Source organism: Sus scrofa, chromosome 5, assembly GCF_000003025.6.
Source record: "Sus scrofa isolate TJ Tabasco breed Duroc chromosome 5, Sscrofa11.1, whole genome shotgun sequence".
Classification (NCBI taxonomy): domain Eukaryota; kingdom Metazoa; phylum Chordata; class Mammalia; order Artiodactyla; family Suidae; genus Sus; species Sus scrofa.
In genome coordinates this window covers 64,516,399-64,536,460 of record NC_010447.5, presented here as the reverse complement: position 1 = coordinate 64,536,460, position 20,062 = coordinate 64,516,399, and the positions used below count along the sequence as shown (strand labels likewise).

The 20,062-nt window shown below is 51.4% G+C and overlaps 1 protein-coding gene across 2 annotated transcripts in view; it reads right to left on the bottom strand.

Annotated features, from left to right (window-relative positions):
* VWF (von Willebrand factor) overlaps positions 1 to 19,834 on the bottom strand; it is a 139,312-nt gene extending 119,478 nt beyond the window's left edge. Inside the window, exons 1-7 of one of the 2 annotated variants that reach the window (XM_021091196.1) lie at positions 19,830 to 19,834; positions 18,791 to 18,922; positions 17,219 to 17,273; positions 15,523 to 15,687; positions 3,059 to 3,161; positions 2,587 to 2,795; positions 210 to 331 (exon numbers count right to left, since the gene is read on the bottom strand). In XM_021091196.1, the coding sequence (XP_020946855.1) occupies positions 210 to 331; positions 2,587 to 2,795; positions 3,059 to 3,161; positions 15,523 to 15,687; positions 17,219 to 17,273 (654 nt within the window). In that variant the 5' untranslated portion in view covers positions 18,791 to 18,922; positions 19,830 to 19,834. 2 annotated transcript variants of the gene reach the window in all.

Sequence of the window (20,062 nt, the reverse complement as noted above, 5' to 3'; positions counted from 1 at the left end):
GCCCAGGATAATATTAGAACTAGAGTCAACCAGACTCTAGCCACCATTGGTTTTTAGGAGGAAAGGGACCCGTGGCACCTTGAGAAGCTGGAGGGACCCAGAGAGGCAGGCCTTGGATGGAGGACCTGGGGCCACACCGGATGTCATCCTGCCTCGTGACTTCGGCAGTCCCACACCTCCCAGACCACATCCCGCCTGGGTGGACCCACCTTCTGCATTTCAGAGGAGATGTTGCACGAGATGCTGGGAGGGGCTGCCCGCTGGCAGTGCTGCTCCCCGCTGCTCAGAGCCCAAGAGTTGGCAAAGCTGTAGGGGTCCGAGGTCAGGGTCCCTGCGGAAAAAGTTCCAGGAGAATGAAGCCACGGTCATGAGGCCTGGGACTTCTGAGGAAGATCTCTAGGTCTGTGATGCCCTGACGCAACAACTGTCTTTGGAGTCAAACTCAGGCGTCTAGGGCGGGGATCCACTCAGCACGGCTGGATGGATGGGCAGGAAAAGCGATGAGGAATAAGCCCACCCACTCTCACTTCCCCTGCATTTGCACACCTTCCTCCCTCCGCGAAGAACATTCTCCACCCCTTTACTACCTTGAGTGTCTCCCCTCGGGTTAAACACGTGCTTGTCACACCACCCACGAATCCCACTCCTAAATATTTTCCCAGAGAAACCAAAGCACATGTCCACACAAAAACCTCTATCTGAATACCCCCTCGCACTTGTTAGGATGGCAGCTATCCCAAAACCCAGAAAATAACAAGGGTCAGTGAGGATGTGAGAAATGGGGAATTTTGCACTGTTGGCGGAATGTATGATGGCAGAGCCACTGGAAAAGGGTATGTATGTCCCCAAAGAATTGCCACATGGTCCAGCAATTCCATTTCTGAGTGTCCATCCAAAAGAATAGGAAGCAGGGTCTTGGAAAGATATTTGTACACTCATGTTCATTGCGGCATTCTTCAGATAGCCATGAGTAGATAAAACAGACAAAAAGTAGTAAAAAAAAAAAAAAAGAAGAAGAAGAAGAAGTAGACTTGAATAACACAATTAACAAAAGTAGTGCAACAAAAAAGATGCAGAAACTGGCACCAATCAGAAAACATTCTGTTGGAGCACCCATAGAACAGTTACGAAAAAGATCATGTACCATCCTGCAAATGAATCTCCCGAAGTTTCTAATTTGAATCAGAAGTCAGTTTAGGAGTTCCCGTCGTGGCGCAGTGGTTAACGAATCCAACTAGGAACCATGAGGTTGCGGGTTCGGTCCCTGCCCTTGCTCAGTGGGTTAACAATCCGGCGTTGCCGTGAGCTGTGGTGTAGGTTGCAGACGCAGCTCAGATCCCGCGTTGCTGGGGCTCTGGCGTAGGCTGGTGGCTACAGCTCCGATTGGACCCCTAGCCTTGGAACCTCCATATGCCGCGGGAGCGGCCCAAGAAATAGCAACAACAACAACAACAACAAAAGACAAAAAAAAAAAAAAAAAAGTCAGTTTACTTACGAAAGATAACTTTAAACATTCTAAACATTTAAAAACTTTAAACATATTTAATAGGTTGAGAAAGAACTCAAAATGGAAATTAGAAAATTCATGGAACTAAATGAAAATGAGAGCATTTATATAACAAAGTTGGCGTGGTGCAGCTAAGGTGATATCAAAGAAAACTGACAGCGGAGTTCCCATCGTGGCGCAATGGAAACAAATCCAACTAGGAACCATGAGGTTGTGGGTTTGATCTCTGGCCTCAATCAGTGGGTTAAGGATCCAGAGTTGCTGTGAGCTGTGATGGAGGTCACAGACGCGGCTCAGATCCCACATTGCTGTGGCTGTGGTGTACGCCAGTGGCTACAGCTCTGATCAGACCCCTAGCCTGGGAACATCCATGTGCCATGGGTTCAGTCCTAAAAAGCAAAAAAAAAAAAAAAGTTTGTGTAATTGAAATTACCAGGAGTTCCCGTTGTGGCTCAGCAGGTTAAGAACCCGACTAGCATCCATAAGGATGTGGGTTCGATCCCTGGCCTTGCTCAGTGGGTTAAGGAGCTCGTGTTATTGAGGCTATGGTGTAGGCCGGCAGCTGCAGGTCCGATTTGACTCCTAGACTGGGAACTTCCATATGGCACAAGTGTGGCCATAAAAAGCAAAAAAAAGAAAGAAAGAAAGAAAGAAAAGAAAAGAAATTATAAGAATAAATCTTAGCAGTGATTTTCACATTGTCTGTAATATATTCTGTTGTTCATGAAGTGAACACGTGCACATACCACATTGGGAGCAAGTATGGAGAACCCCTCTTTATAGATTTTATCTGTGACATCCCATCTTAGTGGCTCAGGAGGATCTGTCCAAACCGTGCAGCCCTTAGCAACTGTCTACCATGTGGGGCATTCAAAGCTGAACCAAGTCAGGTCTAAGGAGCCCCAAGGTCTGGCATGACAGAGGGTCTAGGCAGTGAGGAGGAATGCTAAGAGAGAAGGTTGGTGGCATAAACGGAGGTGAGGACGTGGGGAGGCTGGAATGCTCAGGGAGGGGGCCAAGTGAAAGCTCGTGAGCAGGGAAGCCACACGTTCCAGAAAGAGCATCCCAGGAAAGCTTACCCTCCTGAGTCTTAAAGTCATCTTCAGAGAAGATGTTAAAGTCACCGCAGAGCCCGCAGGTCTTGTTGAAGTATCTGTCTGACAGCAGGACTTGAAAGTTGCCGCTCCCATCAATTCTGGCCACAAAGCCGTAGGCCTCGCTGGACAGCGTGTGGTACCCAGCCTGGGATTCCAGATACAGCCCTTTGCTGGCATAGGGCGTGGAGATGCTGGAGAGACAGGAAGAGCTCAGGTTTCTCATCCGTTTTCACGATGTCGCTCCACCACCTCCACCCAACCCTACGCTGCAGGTCAGACCACAGTGTGGAGGCTGAGGGCCTGTCCAGGAGTCAGACACCTGCTCTGCCCCCACTTCCTCTGGGCACATCCACTTCTTCTCGATGGGCTCCCGCTTCCTCTGAAAAACATCGGGAGAGTACCAGGGGACTCCCCAGGGCCCCTTCTAATTCCAGCCTTCTGGGCTCTGTCTTACCTTTGGTCCCCCTGCAGCACGGTGCCATTGACAAACACGTGGATGTCAAAAAATTCTCCAAGATACACAGACAGGCCCACTCTCTTGCCATCTTGGAAGTCCCCTGAAAGAGAAAAAAATCATTTAAACTGGATAGCGATTAAGACCCAAAAATGTATTCAGAGTCATCGTCTCTATAATCTTATCTCTGTGGGAAACTCCCCCCAAAGCCTTTTTTAAAATGGGCAACAAAAATCTCCCTAAAAATCTCATTTACTCCCTTATCTCTCCATTCATCTGAAAATACTGACTGACCCCTGGATACGGAGCCCTCTGATCATCTCTTCTAAAGAGAATGTAAACACCTGACCCCTTCCTTCTGGGCGTTTACGATTGAAGTATAAAGATAAAAGAGGCATAAATCAAATACAGGCAGTAAGACAGGGAATCAAAGCCACCAGGTAAGCTATTGGTGACAGGTGCTCCCAGAGGAGTTATTTAAAATGTTCTCCTAGGAAAGACAAATACCGTAGGATATCACTTCTTTGTGGAATCTAAAATCTGGCCCAAATGAACCTATCTACAAAACAGAAACAAACTCACAGACATAGAGAACAGATGTGTGGTTGCCAAGGGTTAGGGAGAGTGGCATAGACGAGGAGTATGGGGCTGGTAGATGCAAACTGTTACATTTAGAATGAATAAGCACTGAGGTCCTGCTGCACAGCGCAGAGAACTGTATCCAATCTCCTGGGACACACCATGATGGAAAAGAATATAAAAAAGAATGTGTAGGAGTTCCCGTTATGGCACAGTGATTAACGAATCCGACTAGGAACCATGAGGTGGCGGGTTCGATCCCTGGCTTTGCTCAGTGGGTTAAGCAACCAGCGTTGCCGTGAGCTGTGGTGTGGGTCACAGACGTGGCTCAGACCCCACGTTGCTGTGGCTGTGGTGTAGGCCGGCAGCTACAGCTCCAATTCGACCCCTAGCCTGGGCACCTCCATATGCCAAGGGAGTGACTCAAGAAAAGGCAAAAAGACCAAAAAAAAAAGAAGAAGAAGAAGGTGTATATATAAAATGGAATCAATTTACTGCACAGCAGAAATTGGCACAACATTGTAAATCAACCATACTTTAATAAAAAAAAATTTTTTTTGTCTTTTTTTTTTAGGGCCCCACCCACAGCATATGGAGGTTCCCAGGCTAGGGGTCAAGTCAGACCTATAGCCGCTGGCCTATACCACAGCCACAGCAACGCCAGATTCAAGCCATGTCTTCGACCTACACCACACCTCATGGCAACGCCAGATCCCTAACCCACTGAGCAAGGCCAGGGTTCGAACCCGAAACCTCATGGTTCCTAGTCGGATTCGTTTCCACTGTGCCCTGATGGGAGCTCCATGAAATGGAGATTATTGAGTCCCTCCTCCGTTTACTGAATCTGCTTCTCTTGGAGAAGTTCAGAGATGCCACAAGTAAAGTGCCTCACTCGGTGGGGCGCCTTAATAAGGACACAGTAAGTGATCAATGTGGCCGTTAGAGACGTTTCAATAGCCAAACTCATGATCAGATGGCCCCTGACACTTCTGCTGTGAGGGGCAAACACAGAGACAACGGTGGGTGGCAGCAGTTGACATGAAGGCGGGGAGACAGGAGGAAATATTTTTGTTGCTTGATGAAGACATCCCACCCCCACCACTGGTCCCCAAAAACCAGCTCTTGTGCCGGGCCGCTCTGCTTTGCAAAGATAACTGAGTGGCCACAGGAGATGAAGGATCCGGAAGGAATAGTATGGTCTGAGTCTCAGCCTTTAGATGGAGAAGATGATGGAAAGAGAGAAGATGAAGGCAGCCAATGAAGACAGAGATGGAAGATGCTGGAGAAACTGGGGTCAAAGGTGGGGGCACAGTGCCTTCAGCCCCTGAAGAAATGGGGTCTGGGACCTAGAAGAAAAGGTTAACCTTGGGATTCAGGAAATGTGGCTCTTCCTAGGAGGGTCAGGGCCTGGGGGCCCCAGCTCCTCAGCAAAAGAGGAGGCAAGAGCATCTGTGGAATCAAGTCCAGGAGACACAAGGTTTGTTTTTTGTTTGTCTTGCTTTTGTCTTTTTAGGGCCACACCCGCAGTATATGGAGGTTCCCAGGCTAGGGGTCTAATCGGAGCTATAGCCGCCAGCCTACACCACAGCCACAGCAACACCAGATCTGAGCCGAGTCTGTGAACTTTGATGCAGATTACCGCAGTGCCAGATCCTTAACCCACGGAGCGGGGCCAGGAATCACACCCACCTCCTCATGGATACTAGTTGGGTTCTTAATCTGCTGAGCTACAACGGAAACTCCCAGGAAGGCCCGTTAACATGAGGTTCTGCCACCACGGAGGGGGCCGCCTATAAAAAGAGTTACAGGAGTTCCTGTAACTGGCGCAGTGGTTAACGAATCCAGGAACGATGATGTTGCGGGTTCAATCCCTGGCCTCACTCAGTGGGTTAAGGATCCAGCATTGCCGTGAGCTGTGGTGTAGGTTGCAGACGTGGCTTGGATCATGCACTGCTGTGGCTGTAGTGTAGGCCCGCGGCTACAGCTCCAATTAGACCCCAAACCTGGGAACCTCCATATGCTGCGTGAGCAGCCCTAGAAAAGGCAAAAAGACAAAAAAAAGTTACGGAAGGGGCTTCCTTGGGATTGCGGCCAAGGTCTGGGAGGAGGAGCCCCCCCAACCAGGGCCTGAGGTGGATCTGGGCTATTGGAGGACAGCAACCCTGGTGTGTACACATGCATCCCAAACCAATCAGAATGAGCCAGAATATAGACTTGTTTCTGTAAGATATCAGTGAGGAACATTGTATGCAAATAAGGAACCGTTTAAGAACAGAGTCTTGAATGATACACTGTTAGGAAAGGCCCACAGCCCCCCCTTCATCCCACACAGCCCATAAGCCACCATCTGCAGAGCCCCAGATGAAGGCTGGCAAGGGTGCAAGGAGCTGCCAACCAAGGGGAAAAGTTTTGTCCTTTTCCACAGAGGAGTTTTCCCTGAACTGCATGTTCACGTCCAACAGTTTCAGCAGCAAGCAGATCTTTGGAAGTTCAGCAAACTTTCTGACAGCAAGAAATTATCAAATAAATGTCTCAAATGGTTTTTTTTTGGGGGGGGTTGGTTTTTTTTTTTTTTTTTTTTTTTTTGCTTTTTTGCTTTTTAGGGCCACACCTGTGGTGCATGGAAATTCCCAGACTAGGGGTTGAATCGGAGCTGCAGTGTTGGCCTACACCACAGCCACAGCAACGCCAGATCCTTAACCCACTGAGTGAGGCCAGGGATGGAACCCGCGTCTTCATGGATACTAGTCAGGTTCTTAACCACTGAGCCAAAATGGGAACTCAAGATGTTTTTCCGAGGTGGGGGGTTGTTTGTTTTTTGGTTTGGGTTTTTTTTTTTTTTTTCGGGCCATGCCCACAGCATACGGAGGTTCCCAGGTTAGGGGCTGAATCAGAGTTGCAGCTGCCAGCTTACACCACAGCCACAGGAATGCCAGAACTGATGGGCATCTGTGACCTATGCCACGCTTGCAGCAACACCAGATCCTTAACCCACTGATCAGGGCCAGGGATTGAACCCATGTCCTCCTAGACACTAGTTGGATTCTTAACTCACAGAGCCACAATGGGAACTCCCAATAGACTCAAACATTAATAGCAGAATCGGAGTGGTGGATATATGGGTGTTCATTGTCCTGGACTTTCAACCTCTCTGTATGTTTGAAATTTTCCATAATAAAATGTTGAGAGTTTCCTGATGGCCTAGTGGTTAATGACTTGGCATTGTCACTGCTGCGACTTGGGTCACTGCTGTGGCTGAGGTTTGAACCCTGGCCCAGGGAACTTCTGCATGCCACGAGTGTGGGGAAAACAATACTGAAAAAGCAAACAAATGGGACAGCCTGGCAACAACCTTCAGTTTGCAATCTCTCCTAGGCCCCTCAGCTTTCACAGTGAGCCAAGGACCAACCAAATGGCTTCCTCGCCTTGAGTCAAAGGCATCTCCCTCCTGGGAATGGGAGAGGAACCCTGGACATTTCTCCCCAAAGGCATTCCCTCCCCATCATGGGGATTCAGGTAGAGTGCCTGACCACTGGTCAGCCATCCGGGGGTGGGGGTGGGAGTGGGAGGTGGCGGTGTTTGCTGGAGGCTGGATGGGGAGCAGGTCGCATGCAACCAGGCAGCTTGGGTGCAGCTGCAAATTGTAGCTCTTCCAGGCTTTCAAGAATGTAAAAATCAAGTAAACAGTCACTTGTTCGCCTGGGAAGCAGGGCTGAACAGGTGCCGTGGGAAAGCCTCGAGGTCACTACCACCGAGAAGGATAGACCTGAGAGGCTGCACGAGCCAGGAACCCAGCTGAAAGTCAAACGAGAGGGAGCCAGGGAATGTGAGACCGAGCCCCGAGCCTCCCCACTGTTGGGGTGCCTGGGAGCCCCTACCCTTTCCAGGTAAAAGATGATGCAGCCTGATTCCACAGGAGGTGGAACTTGGGTTCCCCAGGTAGCCGACACTCAGAGTCACCTGCCCATCGTCACAGAGCTAGTGAGCGATGACAGGCGCTGGGACTCAAGCTGGATGCTGGTTTTAAGCATCCAGGGCTGGGGTCTGTGTGGCCCTAGCAGAGATGGCTTCAGGAGGTCAAGGAGACAGCTTTGCAAGGGGCACCCAGGGCCCAGGGCTGTGTGAGACAATGGCCCAGCAGTGGAGGTGGTGGTGGGGGGGTTGCCGGAATGGGGCTCCTCAGTGAGGACAGAAGTGCAGGAGCCTGTGGAATTCCTGCCCCTGGATGGCTGGGGAGGGAGGGGTCTGAGAGTAGTCACCCCACAAGGGGAGGTTTGCAAGTGCATCCTGAAGAAGTCTGCAATTCAGAAAAGCATCCTGTGACAGTACAAAGGCGCTTGGGGGTCATCTAAACAGGTAGCTTTAAAACGTTTTGCCCAGGATCTTCCATATGCCATGGAAAGAGGAAAAAAAAAAGTTTTTGCCCTGAAAGTGGAATAAAAATGCCACTGACTTCATGCCAATGCCCACACACACACATTTCACACGACATGCCCACGCTTACCCTATGCTAGGGGCTCTGATACTTTCTGATGTCTTCTATTCTGTTCCATTTAAATTTTTTAAATGCTGGTTACAATCATTAAATTCATGTTATGACCCATAGGGTATGACTCCGTTTGCAAAACACTGATCTAGACGGACTCCATTTTACAGATGGAAAAACTGAGGCCCAAGTTTACAACCAGCTTTATCCGCCTTGGCGCTATTTTTTTTTTTTTTTTTTTTTTTGCCTTTTTGCCTTTTTGTCTTTTTAGGGCTGACCCGTGGCATATGGAGGTTCCCAGGCTAGGAGTCTAATCGGAGCTACAGCTTCCAGCCTACACCACAGCCACAGCCACAACAACTCAGGATCTAAGCCATGCCTTCAACCTACATCACAGCTCACCGCAACGCTGAATCCTTAATCCACTTAGTGAAGCCAACTTCACGAATGCTAGTCAGACTCGTTAACCGCTGAGCCACAATGGAAACTGTCCACCTTGGTGCTATTGACATCGGGGGCCAGATAATTCTCCATTATGGGGGCCACACTGAGCCCATAGGGTGGCTTCTACCCGCCAGATGCCAGCAGTGACATCCCAAAATTGACACTACCAATTGTCCTCTGAAGAACTCTTGGTTTACCCTGCTAACACAGGGCAGAGCCCACACCAGGGCCAAAGCTCCAAGTTCAAGCCTCCCTTTGGAACACAAAGCTGCCTGACGGGGCATCTGAGTGTTCAGATTCAGTTAACCCATGAATGGGAGGGGACAACTCTCCATCAGCCTTCAGTTTTATTTGCTTCCTTCTCTCCCTGCAGAACTTGGGAGGGCATCTGTGTAGCCCTTGGGAAGAGGAACTATTAGAAACCACCAGTGGCAGTTCCCATCGTGGCTCAGTGGAAACGAATCCAACTAGGAACCATGAGGTTGCGGGTTCGATCCCTGGCCTGGCTCAGTGGGTTAAGGATCCAGCGCTGCCGTGAGCTGTGGTGTAGGTCGCAGACGCGGCTTGGATCTGGTATTGCTGTGGCTGTGGTGTAGGCTGGCAGCTGTAGCTCAATTTGCCCCCTAGCCTGGGAACCTCCATATGCTGCACCTGCCGCCCTAAAAAGAAAAAGAAACTGCCAGTGAGCCCAGGACAGGGAGGGGGACACAGAGTCAGCAGACCTGCAGGTCTGCACTTCCTGTGCCGCCAGAAGGTGGGCCAGGTGTCCATCCCCAGAGGTGAGCCAGGGAAGCTGTGCCTGTCACCCCGTCTCCTGTCTGGCTCCTGGACTCAGGGTCCAGGGCTTTAAGTGAGGAAGCAAAGCCTGGCCCAGATGAGCAAGGAGCAGCCTGTGGAGAAGTGGGTGGCTGGCAGTCAGCCCCCCGTGCTTTTTCTGACTCGAGTGTGGGACTCACTCATCAGCATTTCTAATAAACACGCCTCCCTCCACCCCGAGATCTGATGCAGGTGACCCGCATCCAAAAGCTATGAAACGGAGATCCGGTCTGACCTGACTGTGTGCAGATGTGGAGACAGAAGCTCAGGTTGGGGAAATGACTCAGAGCCTTGCTGCTTGTCCTTGGCCCTCTCTGGGCTGGTTTGGGAGCCAGATCCCACAGTGAGGCTCAGAGGCCACCAGGATTCCCGTGGTCTCTCCCGGGTCCCTGTGCTGGTGGGCTGGGAGCATTGACTTGGGGCCCTGGAGCCTGCCTGACTGGAGCCAGCATCAAGGAAAGGGGCCTCCCCTTTGCACCAGGTGGCCCTGCAAACTGGGATACAAACACTTTACCCAGGATGTGAACAAGGGCCCCTGGAAAGGAACAGGAATTTGGGATTTAGAAGCGAGAAAACAGGATGTCATCGGAGAACAATGGGACAGAGGTGTGTGGGAGGGCACGGCCGTGCCTACAGGATGGACCCACAGTGTCCAGGGGTGAGGGGCCCCTTCCCGTGACCCAGCGCAGCGGTGCCAGCCCACCCTCCCCAGCCCAGCTCCTCAGATTACGCCTCTCCGGCCCCCACCCCCTCCCCCCACCAAAAACAGAAAAAGTAGCCGCTCATGTTCTCTGATGTTAGCGGCACAATTTTGGTGGCAAATAAACCCATCTGTACTGAAATGTGATTGATCCATAGCCTGACCTAGGCCAGTTCCCTAGGAATTCCCATCGTGGCGCAGTGGTTAACGAACCCGACTAGGAACCATGAGGTTGCGGGTTCAATCCCTGGCCTCGCTCAGTGGGTTAAGGATCTGCCATTGCCGTGAGCCGTGGTGTGGGTCACAGACGTGGCTCGGATCCCACGTTGCTGTGGCTGTGGTGTAGGCCGGCGGCTACGGCTCCAATTGGACCCCTAGCCTGGGAACCTCCATATGCCGCGGGCACAGCCCTAGGAAAGACCAAAAAAAAAAAGACAATTGACACCTGACAAGAGCAAGTTGTTGTCAGGAAAGGAGGATATGTGGGGTCCCAGGTAGGTGCTCTGAACTAGAGGGGCCTCATCACTCAGCCCCTCCAGCGCTCCTGGCCCCCTAAGACCCAGAGGAGGATGCCAGAGAGGCCAGCCTTCTGACGCCAACCCACGTCGATGTGTGGGATGGGGTGCAGGGGCGGGTCATTAGTATTACCCTGACCTTGATAGACAGGCCCCCAAGTGCCCAGCAGCCCCCATCTCCACCACGTTCACCTCCAACAAGTGGGCATCCTGGGTTCAGGTGGCTGCTACCACTCACCAAGCTTTGGGTCACACCTCCCACTTATAAGTAGCATGTCTCCCTCAAGCCTCGCAGGCTCCACTTTAAAGATGAGGAAACGGAGGCTGGGTGACACTGTGTGACCTGAGTGAGGGCTCTCAGAGAAGACGCAACAGCAAGGGTCCTCTGGCCTCAACTCTGGCTCTTCCTATGCCTCTGTTTCCTGCCGGGGCAGAGCCATCGAGTTCTATGGGATGAAAAACAGCTAATAGCACACGATGGTGAGCCCAGAGCTGGACAGGGCTGGAGTGGTCAAGGAGGGCTTCCTGGAGGAGGTGACAGTGACATCCCGGGGGGGCACCAGCATAGCTTGCATTACCCCACTGACCAGGGAAGGGTGTTGAAGAAGGAGTCCAGAATTGGGTTTAAGCAGGGGAGGGGGCTTTCCCAGCATGCTGCCTCCCTCCCTGGTCCCTCCCTGAACCCTGTGCCTGGGACTCAGGTTTCATTATGTGTTGCGTACAAACCCATCTCCAGGGTAAGGAGTGACAGCAGAGCTGAACTAAAACAGACTGGGGGGGTCAAGATGACACCCCCTGCAGAGCCCCCCGGTGTCTCCATATGGTCCCCCTCCCTAGAAACCCCATAGCCACAGGGTCAGGAAGGTGTCACTATGTTCTTCTTTCTAATCTCCCCCTTGGGAGTTCCCTTGTGGCTTAGCAAGTTAAGGACCTGATGATGCCTCTGTGAGGATGCCGGTTCAACCCCTGGCCTCGTTCAGTGGTTTAGGATCCGGCTGTGGTGTCGGCCGGTCAGCGGCTGCAACTCCAATTCGACCTCTGGCCACAGGAACATCCATATGCCACAGGGGCAGTTGTAAAAGGTTGTCACTCCCAACCCTCCATTGTCACGGACACTCCAGAGCTGTCTCAGGCAGAGGGTCTCTCCCATCCCCACTGTGATTTTTTTTAATGTAGGTATAAGGAAAAAGAAAAAAAGAAAAACAATTTTTCCTCGGGATGAGAATGTTTAGGAGCTACCCTTTCAAAAACTTCCAAATGTACCACACAGCGGTGTCAATTATGTTTCTCATGTTGTATATTTTGTCCCAGTACCTACTTATCTTACAGTTGGAAGCTGGTACCTTTGAACCACCTTCATTCACGCCCCCCTCCAACATCCTCCACCTCCGGTCACCACACATCTGATCTCTTTTTCCACGGGTGTAGTTTATTTATTTATTTACTTACTTACTTATTTTTGGTCTTTTTAGGGCTGCACCCAAAGCATGTGGAGGTTCCCAGGCTAAGGGTCCATTCAGATCCTTAACGCACTGAACGAAGCCAGGGATCAAACCTGCGTCCTCATGGATGCCAGGCAGATTTGTTTCCCCTGAAGCACGACGGGAACTCCTGTTTTGTTTGTCTTTTAAGGGATTTTCCAGTATCTGTCTTTCTCCATCTGACTTATTTCATTCAGCATAATGCCCGCAAGGTCCATCCATGCTGTTACAAATGCACTGTGTTGTATACATCTAAGGATGACCTGACCCCCTTGCTGTACAGTGGGAAAATAATAATAATAAAAAAAAAAAATGCACTGTGATTTTTAAGGTGGAGAAATCCACTTCAATAAACATTGGGACCACCTGAGGGGGGAGGACCTGGGCCTTCAGCTTCCCCGAGAAGGAGAGGGGGTGCTTCTCTCTCCACTGCTGCCTCTGAAGCAAGGTGGGTCCCCAAGGTCAGGCTTGAGGATGACGTCCTCAATTCATCACACCCTACAGGTGTCCCTGGTCCTGTTCATCTCCGGCCTGGTTACCGTGGCCAAGACCATCCTGCCTCCCGCCTCTCTCCCTCTCAGGAGCATCTTGGCAAAGAACCAATTTCCTCTTAACCCTTCCTGCAGCACAAGGCTCTACCCTAGCCCCTCACTGCCTGCTGAATCAAGAAACCAATTTCCATGAGTTCCCTGGTGGCCTAGTGGTTAAGGACCTGTGGTTGCCACTGCTATGGCACAAGTTTCATCCCTGGCCTAAGAACTTCCACATGCCTCGGGTGCACCCCCCACCAAAAAGAAGAGAGAGATAGAGAAACAAATGTCCCCATCAGACAGCAAGGTCCTGTTCCGTCAGCCTCACCCCATGACCTAGACTTACACCCCCTTGCTCCCCAGTCCTGTGCTTCTCAAAGTTTGGGCCCAAAACCAACAGCAGCAGCATCCACTGGCAACTTGTTAGGAATGAGCATTTCGGGCCCCGCTCCAGATCCACTGACTCAGAAACCCTGCAGGGTAGGGGGGTGGACGCCAGGGATTTGGGGTTTTTTTTGTTTTTTTGGTTTTTTTTTTTTTTTTTTTGGTCTTTTTTCCATTTCTTGGGCCGCTCCCGCAGCATATGGAGGTTCCTGGGCTAGGAGACCAATTGGAGCTGTAGCTGCCGGCCTACACCACAGCCACAGCAACGCCAGATCCTGCTGCACCTACGACCTACACCACAGCTCACGGCAATGCTGGATCCTTAACCTACTGAGCAAGGCCAGGGATCGAACCCAAAACCTCATGGTTCCTAGTCGGATTTGTTAACCACTGAGCCACGGATTTGTTTAACCAGCCCTCCAGGTGAGCCTGGTGCGCCCTAGGGTTAGGGGACCACGGCTACTGCCAGGGTGATCTCCCGGCTGGGCTGACTGAACAAACACACACTCCTTCCAGACTCTTCCCTGTGCTCCTGCTGTGCCCACTGCACACACCTTCCCACCGCCCATCCTCTCTGCCCCAGCACAACCCCCTCCCCCAAGGCCTTGCTCACCACGCTCTTCATGACCCAGCTCTTGGGTACAACAGGGCACCTGCCTTGTGCAGCCCCCCTTAGGCATTGATGGAGACCCGTTATATTTCCCAAGCTAAGAGCCAGGACACATAGCCCAGTGTGACATGGAACTGGTCCTTCAGGGATTCATGGAAGAGTAGAGAGAAGGGCATTTCGGCAAAGTTCAGACCACTGAAGTCAGACTGGCATAGGTTTTCCAGCAGAGGTGGGTGGGGCAGGAAAGGGGCAGACAAAGAGTGGGGCAGTGGGGAGGATGGGGGGTTGAGTTCCCGTTGTGTCTCAGTGGTTAACAAACCTGACCAGCATCCATGAGGACACGGATTCAATCTCTGCCCTTGCTCAGTGGGTTAAGGATCCGCTGTTGCCGTGAGCTGTGGTGTAGGTCAAAGATGAGGCTTGGATCCCACGTTGCTGTGGCTGTGGTGTAGGCTGGTGGCTACTGCTCTGATTGGACCCCTAGCCTGGGAACCTCCATATGCCATGGGTGCAGCCCTAAAAAGACAAAAAAGACCGAAAAAAAAAAAAAAAAGAAGAAGAAGAAGAAGCAGGGGGACCCATAGGTAAGGCCAATTGTCACCTCACTTGGCCACCAGGCAGAGCCCGCCCAGCACTGGGCACATGGAGGCCGCTGCTTCCATTCTTCCCGACTGATGGAAGAACGGCCTGGAGCACCCTGGGTGTTAGCAAAGACTTTCTTGCCCAAGTCTCCTTGACCCAACCTGACTCAGTCTCCTCTGAGCCCTCTGCTTGGTTAGGTCCCCACCCAGACTCTGTCCTTGGCCTGCTTAGTCCAGTGTATAGAAAATCCTCTACCCCCAGCATCCAATCATAGGCCCACAACCCACCCTGGACCTCGCATCACCCAGGTCTGCCTTCAGCAAGAGTCTTGTCACATTGGTTGAGCCAGAATCCCCCTTTTCCCTGAGGTTTCCTCTCAGGAATTTTCCATCCAGTGCCCCACACCCGGATCCTTAATTATTAACAAGGATCCACTTGTCCTTGTTATATTCAACCCGGGACCCCCATCTCTTGGCTCGACTGCAAAACCCCCACGGCAAGTGGTCCCTCTTGAATGAAGTCTTCCTCACTGTCCTTGTGACAATTGTCATGAAAAACTTTGCTGGCACAGGATGGGTCTGTCTGATGTCAAACCCCTTCCCCCGAGGCTGAGGCCCCCGCCTTTGCCCAGGTTTTATACCCTCCCTCCCATACCACGCACATCTCATAGAGTGCAAAGATCGCCAAAGCATAATATTCCATGGCTGTCAGCAGCCCCCCTCCCAGCCGTGGAAAGTGTCCCCTTTCCTTCATATACAAGAAAGGTCCTTCTGCCTGAAGAGCCCAGGATCAAGCTCCAGCTCTTCCTTTATTATCTTCACACAGAGCAGCAGCCTCCTTGGGCTACAGCTCTGTGTGAAGCAAGGGGACTGTATCTGTCCCTACATCTCAGAGCTGCTGGCAGGGGTGCAGGACAACACAGACATATGGTACCAGGGCTTTGCCTGGTGCATCCAGGAAGCTGGATAACTCTGAATTCCAGCAACAAGATGCAACCAGCCCTCCCTTCACTATAGGCTTCGGTTGTTACAAAGCACTTTCTGGGTCATCATTTCTTTGGATGCTCTGAAGAGTCGAGAGCATTTCCTCGACCCAGAGCAAGGGACACGATTGATGAAGAAACACAAGGACTCTCTCCATCCACCAGGGTCCCCCGGAAAGAGACCCGGGGGAAGCTGGAGGGATCCCCATGTCTAAAGAGGCCATTCCCCTCCATGCTCTCCACTCAGGCACCATCCTAAGAATAGGAAACTTCCCCAAGCCCCGTGGCCCCCACATGCCAGGGCTGAGCTCCAAGGCCCCTGCTCTGGATTCCTCCCCTCCCAGGCCGGACTCACCGATGATGGAGAAGGAGTGTTTCTGGCAGTCCCCAGCCAGGAGGTAACTGCAGCTTCCTGCAAAGCTGTACATGCTCTGATCAAAGGTGTTGATGAAATTGCTTCCGAAGAGGCTACATCGGGCCATCGAAGATTTGCCAAGCGTCTCTTCTCCACAGAGGGCCCCTGGAGGGAGAGGCCACTCGTGAGCACACCTGGGACCACCAGCCCTAACTATTCAGCCTCGTAGAAATGAGGCTGCCTGTCCGTGAGAAATCGGGCTTCGGGAACATACTTTCCATCCTAAACACACTAAAGCTGTTGCTTTCAGCCCCCAAATAAGACCCAGGACTCAGCAATAATAGAGGAACTGTTTTTCAAGAAATCTATGCATTTTCATGACATATAGTCACTGATTTTAAATGTATTGCATGCTCACCATAGAATATTTGGAGAATATGGAAGAATAATAAAAAGTTAAAATCATCTGTAACCTACATTCAGCAATAACTAGAGTTATCATTTTAGTGTTTATCTTTGATTTCTATTTTACAGTATACACACGATTGCAGATTTTTTTGCAAATGTGTTATCACATTGTGCAAATTATTTACAACCTATTTGTTTCTCAATATACTGTGAAGAATTTATCATGCCATATTTCCAAAACATGATGTTTTAGTGGCTTGCATTACATCTGCACCTAAATGTAGTTGGTGTAGCACCCTAAATGTATTGTTAGGTTCTAGCATTTTCCAGTTTTCTGATGTGTAAATAGATTATAATGAGCATCCTTGTACATTCGTCTACTAGATTATCTTGAAAATATTAAATCCTAAACAGATCACCTGTGCACCTGACACATAGACTCTATGATGTGTTAACTCTTGCAGGTCATATGCTAACTCCAAAGGGACACTCCTGCCACCCTCATACCATCTGTGTGTGTGTGTGTGTGTGTGTGTGTGTGTGTGTGTGTGTTGGCAGGTGGGAAACAGCAGAGTCCATCTGTAAGTTTTCTGGATCCCCTGGCACAGGACCCACTTAGTAGGAAGATGCAGAGGGTGTGACGAAAGCACATGTTTCCCCAGACTACCCTGTGAGCAGCAGGCTGGGTGCTGCTGACCTCGTGGTCTAAGTGGAGACTGGGGTCAGACCAGAGTCAAAAAAGGGTCCGTCTTGCCACAGCATCTCTCTGAGGCAAGGAAGGCTTGCTGTGCCGTGAAGAAGAGCTGGCCTGCAACCCAGGAGAACTGACCTCTGTACTTGGTTCTGTGTGACTTTGGAGCAGTTATGGTTCCTCTCTGACCCTCAGTCTCTTCATCTGTACTATGGAATGCACATCTGTACAACTAAATGACCTCCACAATCCCTTCAAAGATGAATAATCGGCCCAAGTCTTGGATTCCGTCCTCCCCATCTTAAATCCTCATCACCCAGGACAGTTCTGTGTGGTCCTTGGGTTGCTTAACTCCTCAACCAGTGAGCACATCTGCAGGCACCTGCTCCTTGAGAAACACAAGTCAGGGGTAGAGGGCCCTGCAGAACCTACGTAAGAGGAATTAACCAGGCAAGCAGTGACGCCGGCAGCCCTGACACGATCCTATTATGGGGCTGGCCACACAGGCGAGCTCCAGATACACCTGCTGATCCCTGAAAGGGGTCATCCCAATGGCCCTGAGGCAGCAGTGAAGGGTGGCAGTACTTCGATACCTACCTGGCAAGGTGAGGGCCAGGGCAAGCAGCACCCTCGCAAGCCTGACAGGAACCATCTGCAGAGAAGCAGAGAAATGAACTGGTGATCCCTGCCCACACAGGGGCTGCTGGTATGTATTACTGGCAACACCTGAAGCAGAGAGAATTTTCTTTCTTTTTTTTTTTTTGATTGCTTGCTTGCTTGTTATTTATTTATTGAGGCCTCACCCATGGCATGTGGAAATTCCCAGGCTAGGGATTGAACCCATGCTGCTGCAGCAACAATGCTAGATCCTTGACCCATTGCACCACAAGGGAACTCCAAGATTTTTTTTTTTTTTGGCTTTTTAGGGCCATTCATGCAGCATATGCAGTTCCCAGGCTAAGGGTTGAATCAGAACTGCAGCTGCCATGCTACAGCACAGCTACAGCAATGAGGGATCCAAGCCGTGTCTGCAACCTACACCCCAGCTCGCGGCAATGCCAGATCCTTAACCCACTGAGCGAGGTCAGGGATCAAACTCATATCCTCATGGATACTAGTCAGGTTGGTTACCACTGAGCCACAGCAGGAACTCCCAAGAATTTTTTTTAAGCAAGAGATAAGACTGAGTCCTATTTGCCCTTAAAGATAGACTGCAGAGGCCGGGAGAGAGAGAGGAAAGCTCCTCCGTCTCCTGCACGTGACCCCAGCCCCTAGCCTGGCCTCCGTCATTCCCTGAGCTCCCACTGCAGCTAATAGCCTCGGGCACCTAATTCCTTCCTCCTCTTCCTTCTTCCTATGCTTGGCAGCCAACTGGGGAGTAGGAATTGCCTCACACTTTTGCCCCTGCCCTGGGCACCAGGCTTTGAGAACTCAGGAACCACGCTTGCTGGCCAGTCCCCCACAATGTACATGAACTGCTCTCCCATCCCCATCCCAGCACCTCACACAGTGCCCAGTACCCAGGAGGTGCTCAGGCATCATTTGCTAAGTTGATCTGATAGAAGAAAAGGGCCCTGGGTACATTCCCTGCAGTGTGTCCCCACCTCTCCTCCCTGAAAGGGACAACTGACCCTGGCTGGCAGAGCACAGTCCCTTAGGACCCCTGCCACAGCCAACTCCTCTGGAAACCTGCTAAATTAAGTGCAAAGTCTGCCACCTGAGATTCCCTGCAGGGGGACAGGGGAATCCTTTCCTACCCGATGCCCTATCCAGCTGAACAAGGTAGAGGCAAACCCCATCCATTACCCATCCGTGGAAGGGACACTCTGATGTCTGATTTGGCCAGGTCTGGGTCTCAGAGCAGGTGCGTCTCCCCTCCCGACACACCGGTACATCAGGCTGTTCCCAAAAGGTACCCAGAAGTCAGGGCAGAGCTAGTTCCAGCCCTGTCTGGTCAAACATAACAAGCAGTGAAGCCCAAGCACGGGCACAGCAGGTGCAGGACCCCCAGAGGCAGGCAGAGGAGGTGGCGTTAGGATGGTCCCTGGCTGAGTCACCCTCCAAACTAGTCCAGGGACGGAGAACCCCAGCTCCCCAGCTCCCCAGGAGTAGGGATTGTCCCTCATCTTCATCCCTCAGTGAGCCAGCCCCCCTTCCAAAAGACCATACCTTCTCCTGCAGAGGGGCTGCGGCTGCCGTGTCTCCGAGGCCCCTTGGGAAACTCAGCCTCCGCGGTAGTGCAGCAGCCCTAGGCCATGCTCCCCAGGAACTGCTGCCTGGTGAGTGACCCAGGGCTGCGGACTCCCTGTGGATGGGGAGATAAAGCCCAAGCTGTGACGTCCATCAGCCCCCCCCTTCCCACCACAATAGATTCAAGCTGCCACAACAGGGGATTGGCCTCCTCTCAATTACCCAGAGGAAACAATGAGCGGAAATGGTATTAGATATACCTCCAAGGCGATAAAGCTTTGAATGGTTTGGTGGGAGACCTCCCAGAAGCTGCCATACTGAGCTGCCTTGCCCACCAAGCGCCCCCACACCAGGCCCTGGTCCTGCCCACGGAGCGTGCCCCACACGACCGCGGAGGGCAAGAGGGCCTGGTTGGCCAGGGCCGGTCCAGGCCAGGGAGAAACCCAGACCAGATGAGCAGAAATGCCTGGATCTGGTCTCCAGGGCCAGATGCCAGGGAATTTTGGAAAACATACCAATCTGAGCCAATTCAGCAGCCGTACTTAGAGGAAGGAGAGAACTAATGCTTCCTGCCCCCTCTAGGTAGGAACGATCCGGTCCCAGCCCCTGACGAAACAGTCAGTGCGGTCCTGGCCACTGAATGGACCAGTCAAAGATGAGGAGCCTGGTCGCAGGTCCAGGCCTTTGTAAAACGGTGGCCGGAGGGTTAGATTCTAGTGCTGTTCCCGGAGACCCTTCCAACCACTGCTGTGCCCTGACTCCTCCCCGTCCCTACACGCACAGCACACGTGTACAACACACACACCACACGTGTACAACACACACACCACACACAACACACATACACCACACACAACATACACACAACACACACAGCACACGCACACACAACACACACCACACAAAACACACAAAGAGCACACGTACACCGCACACAACATACACACACAACACACAACACACACACCACACACAGAGCACACACACAACCCACACAACATATACACACAACACACACAGAGCACACGTACACCGCACACAACATACACACACAATACACACACATACAACATACAACATACGATACACACACAACACACACAGAGCACACACACTACACACAACACACAACACACACAGAGAGAGCACACATACACCACACACAACATATACACAATACACACAGAGCACACACACACAACACACAAAACACACACAGAGCACATGTACACCACACACAACATACACAAA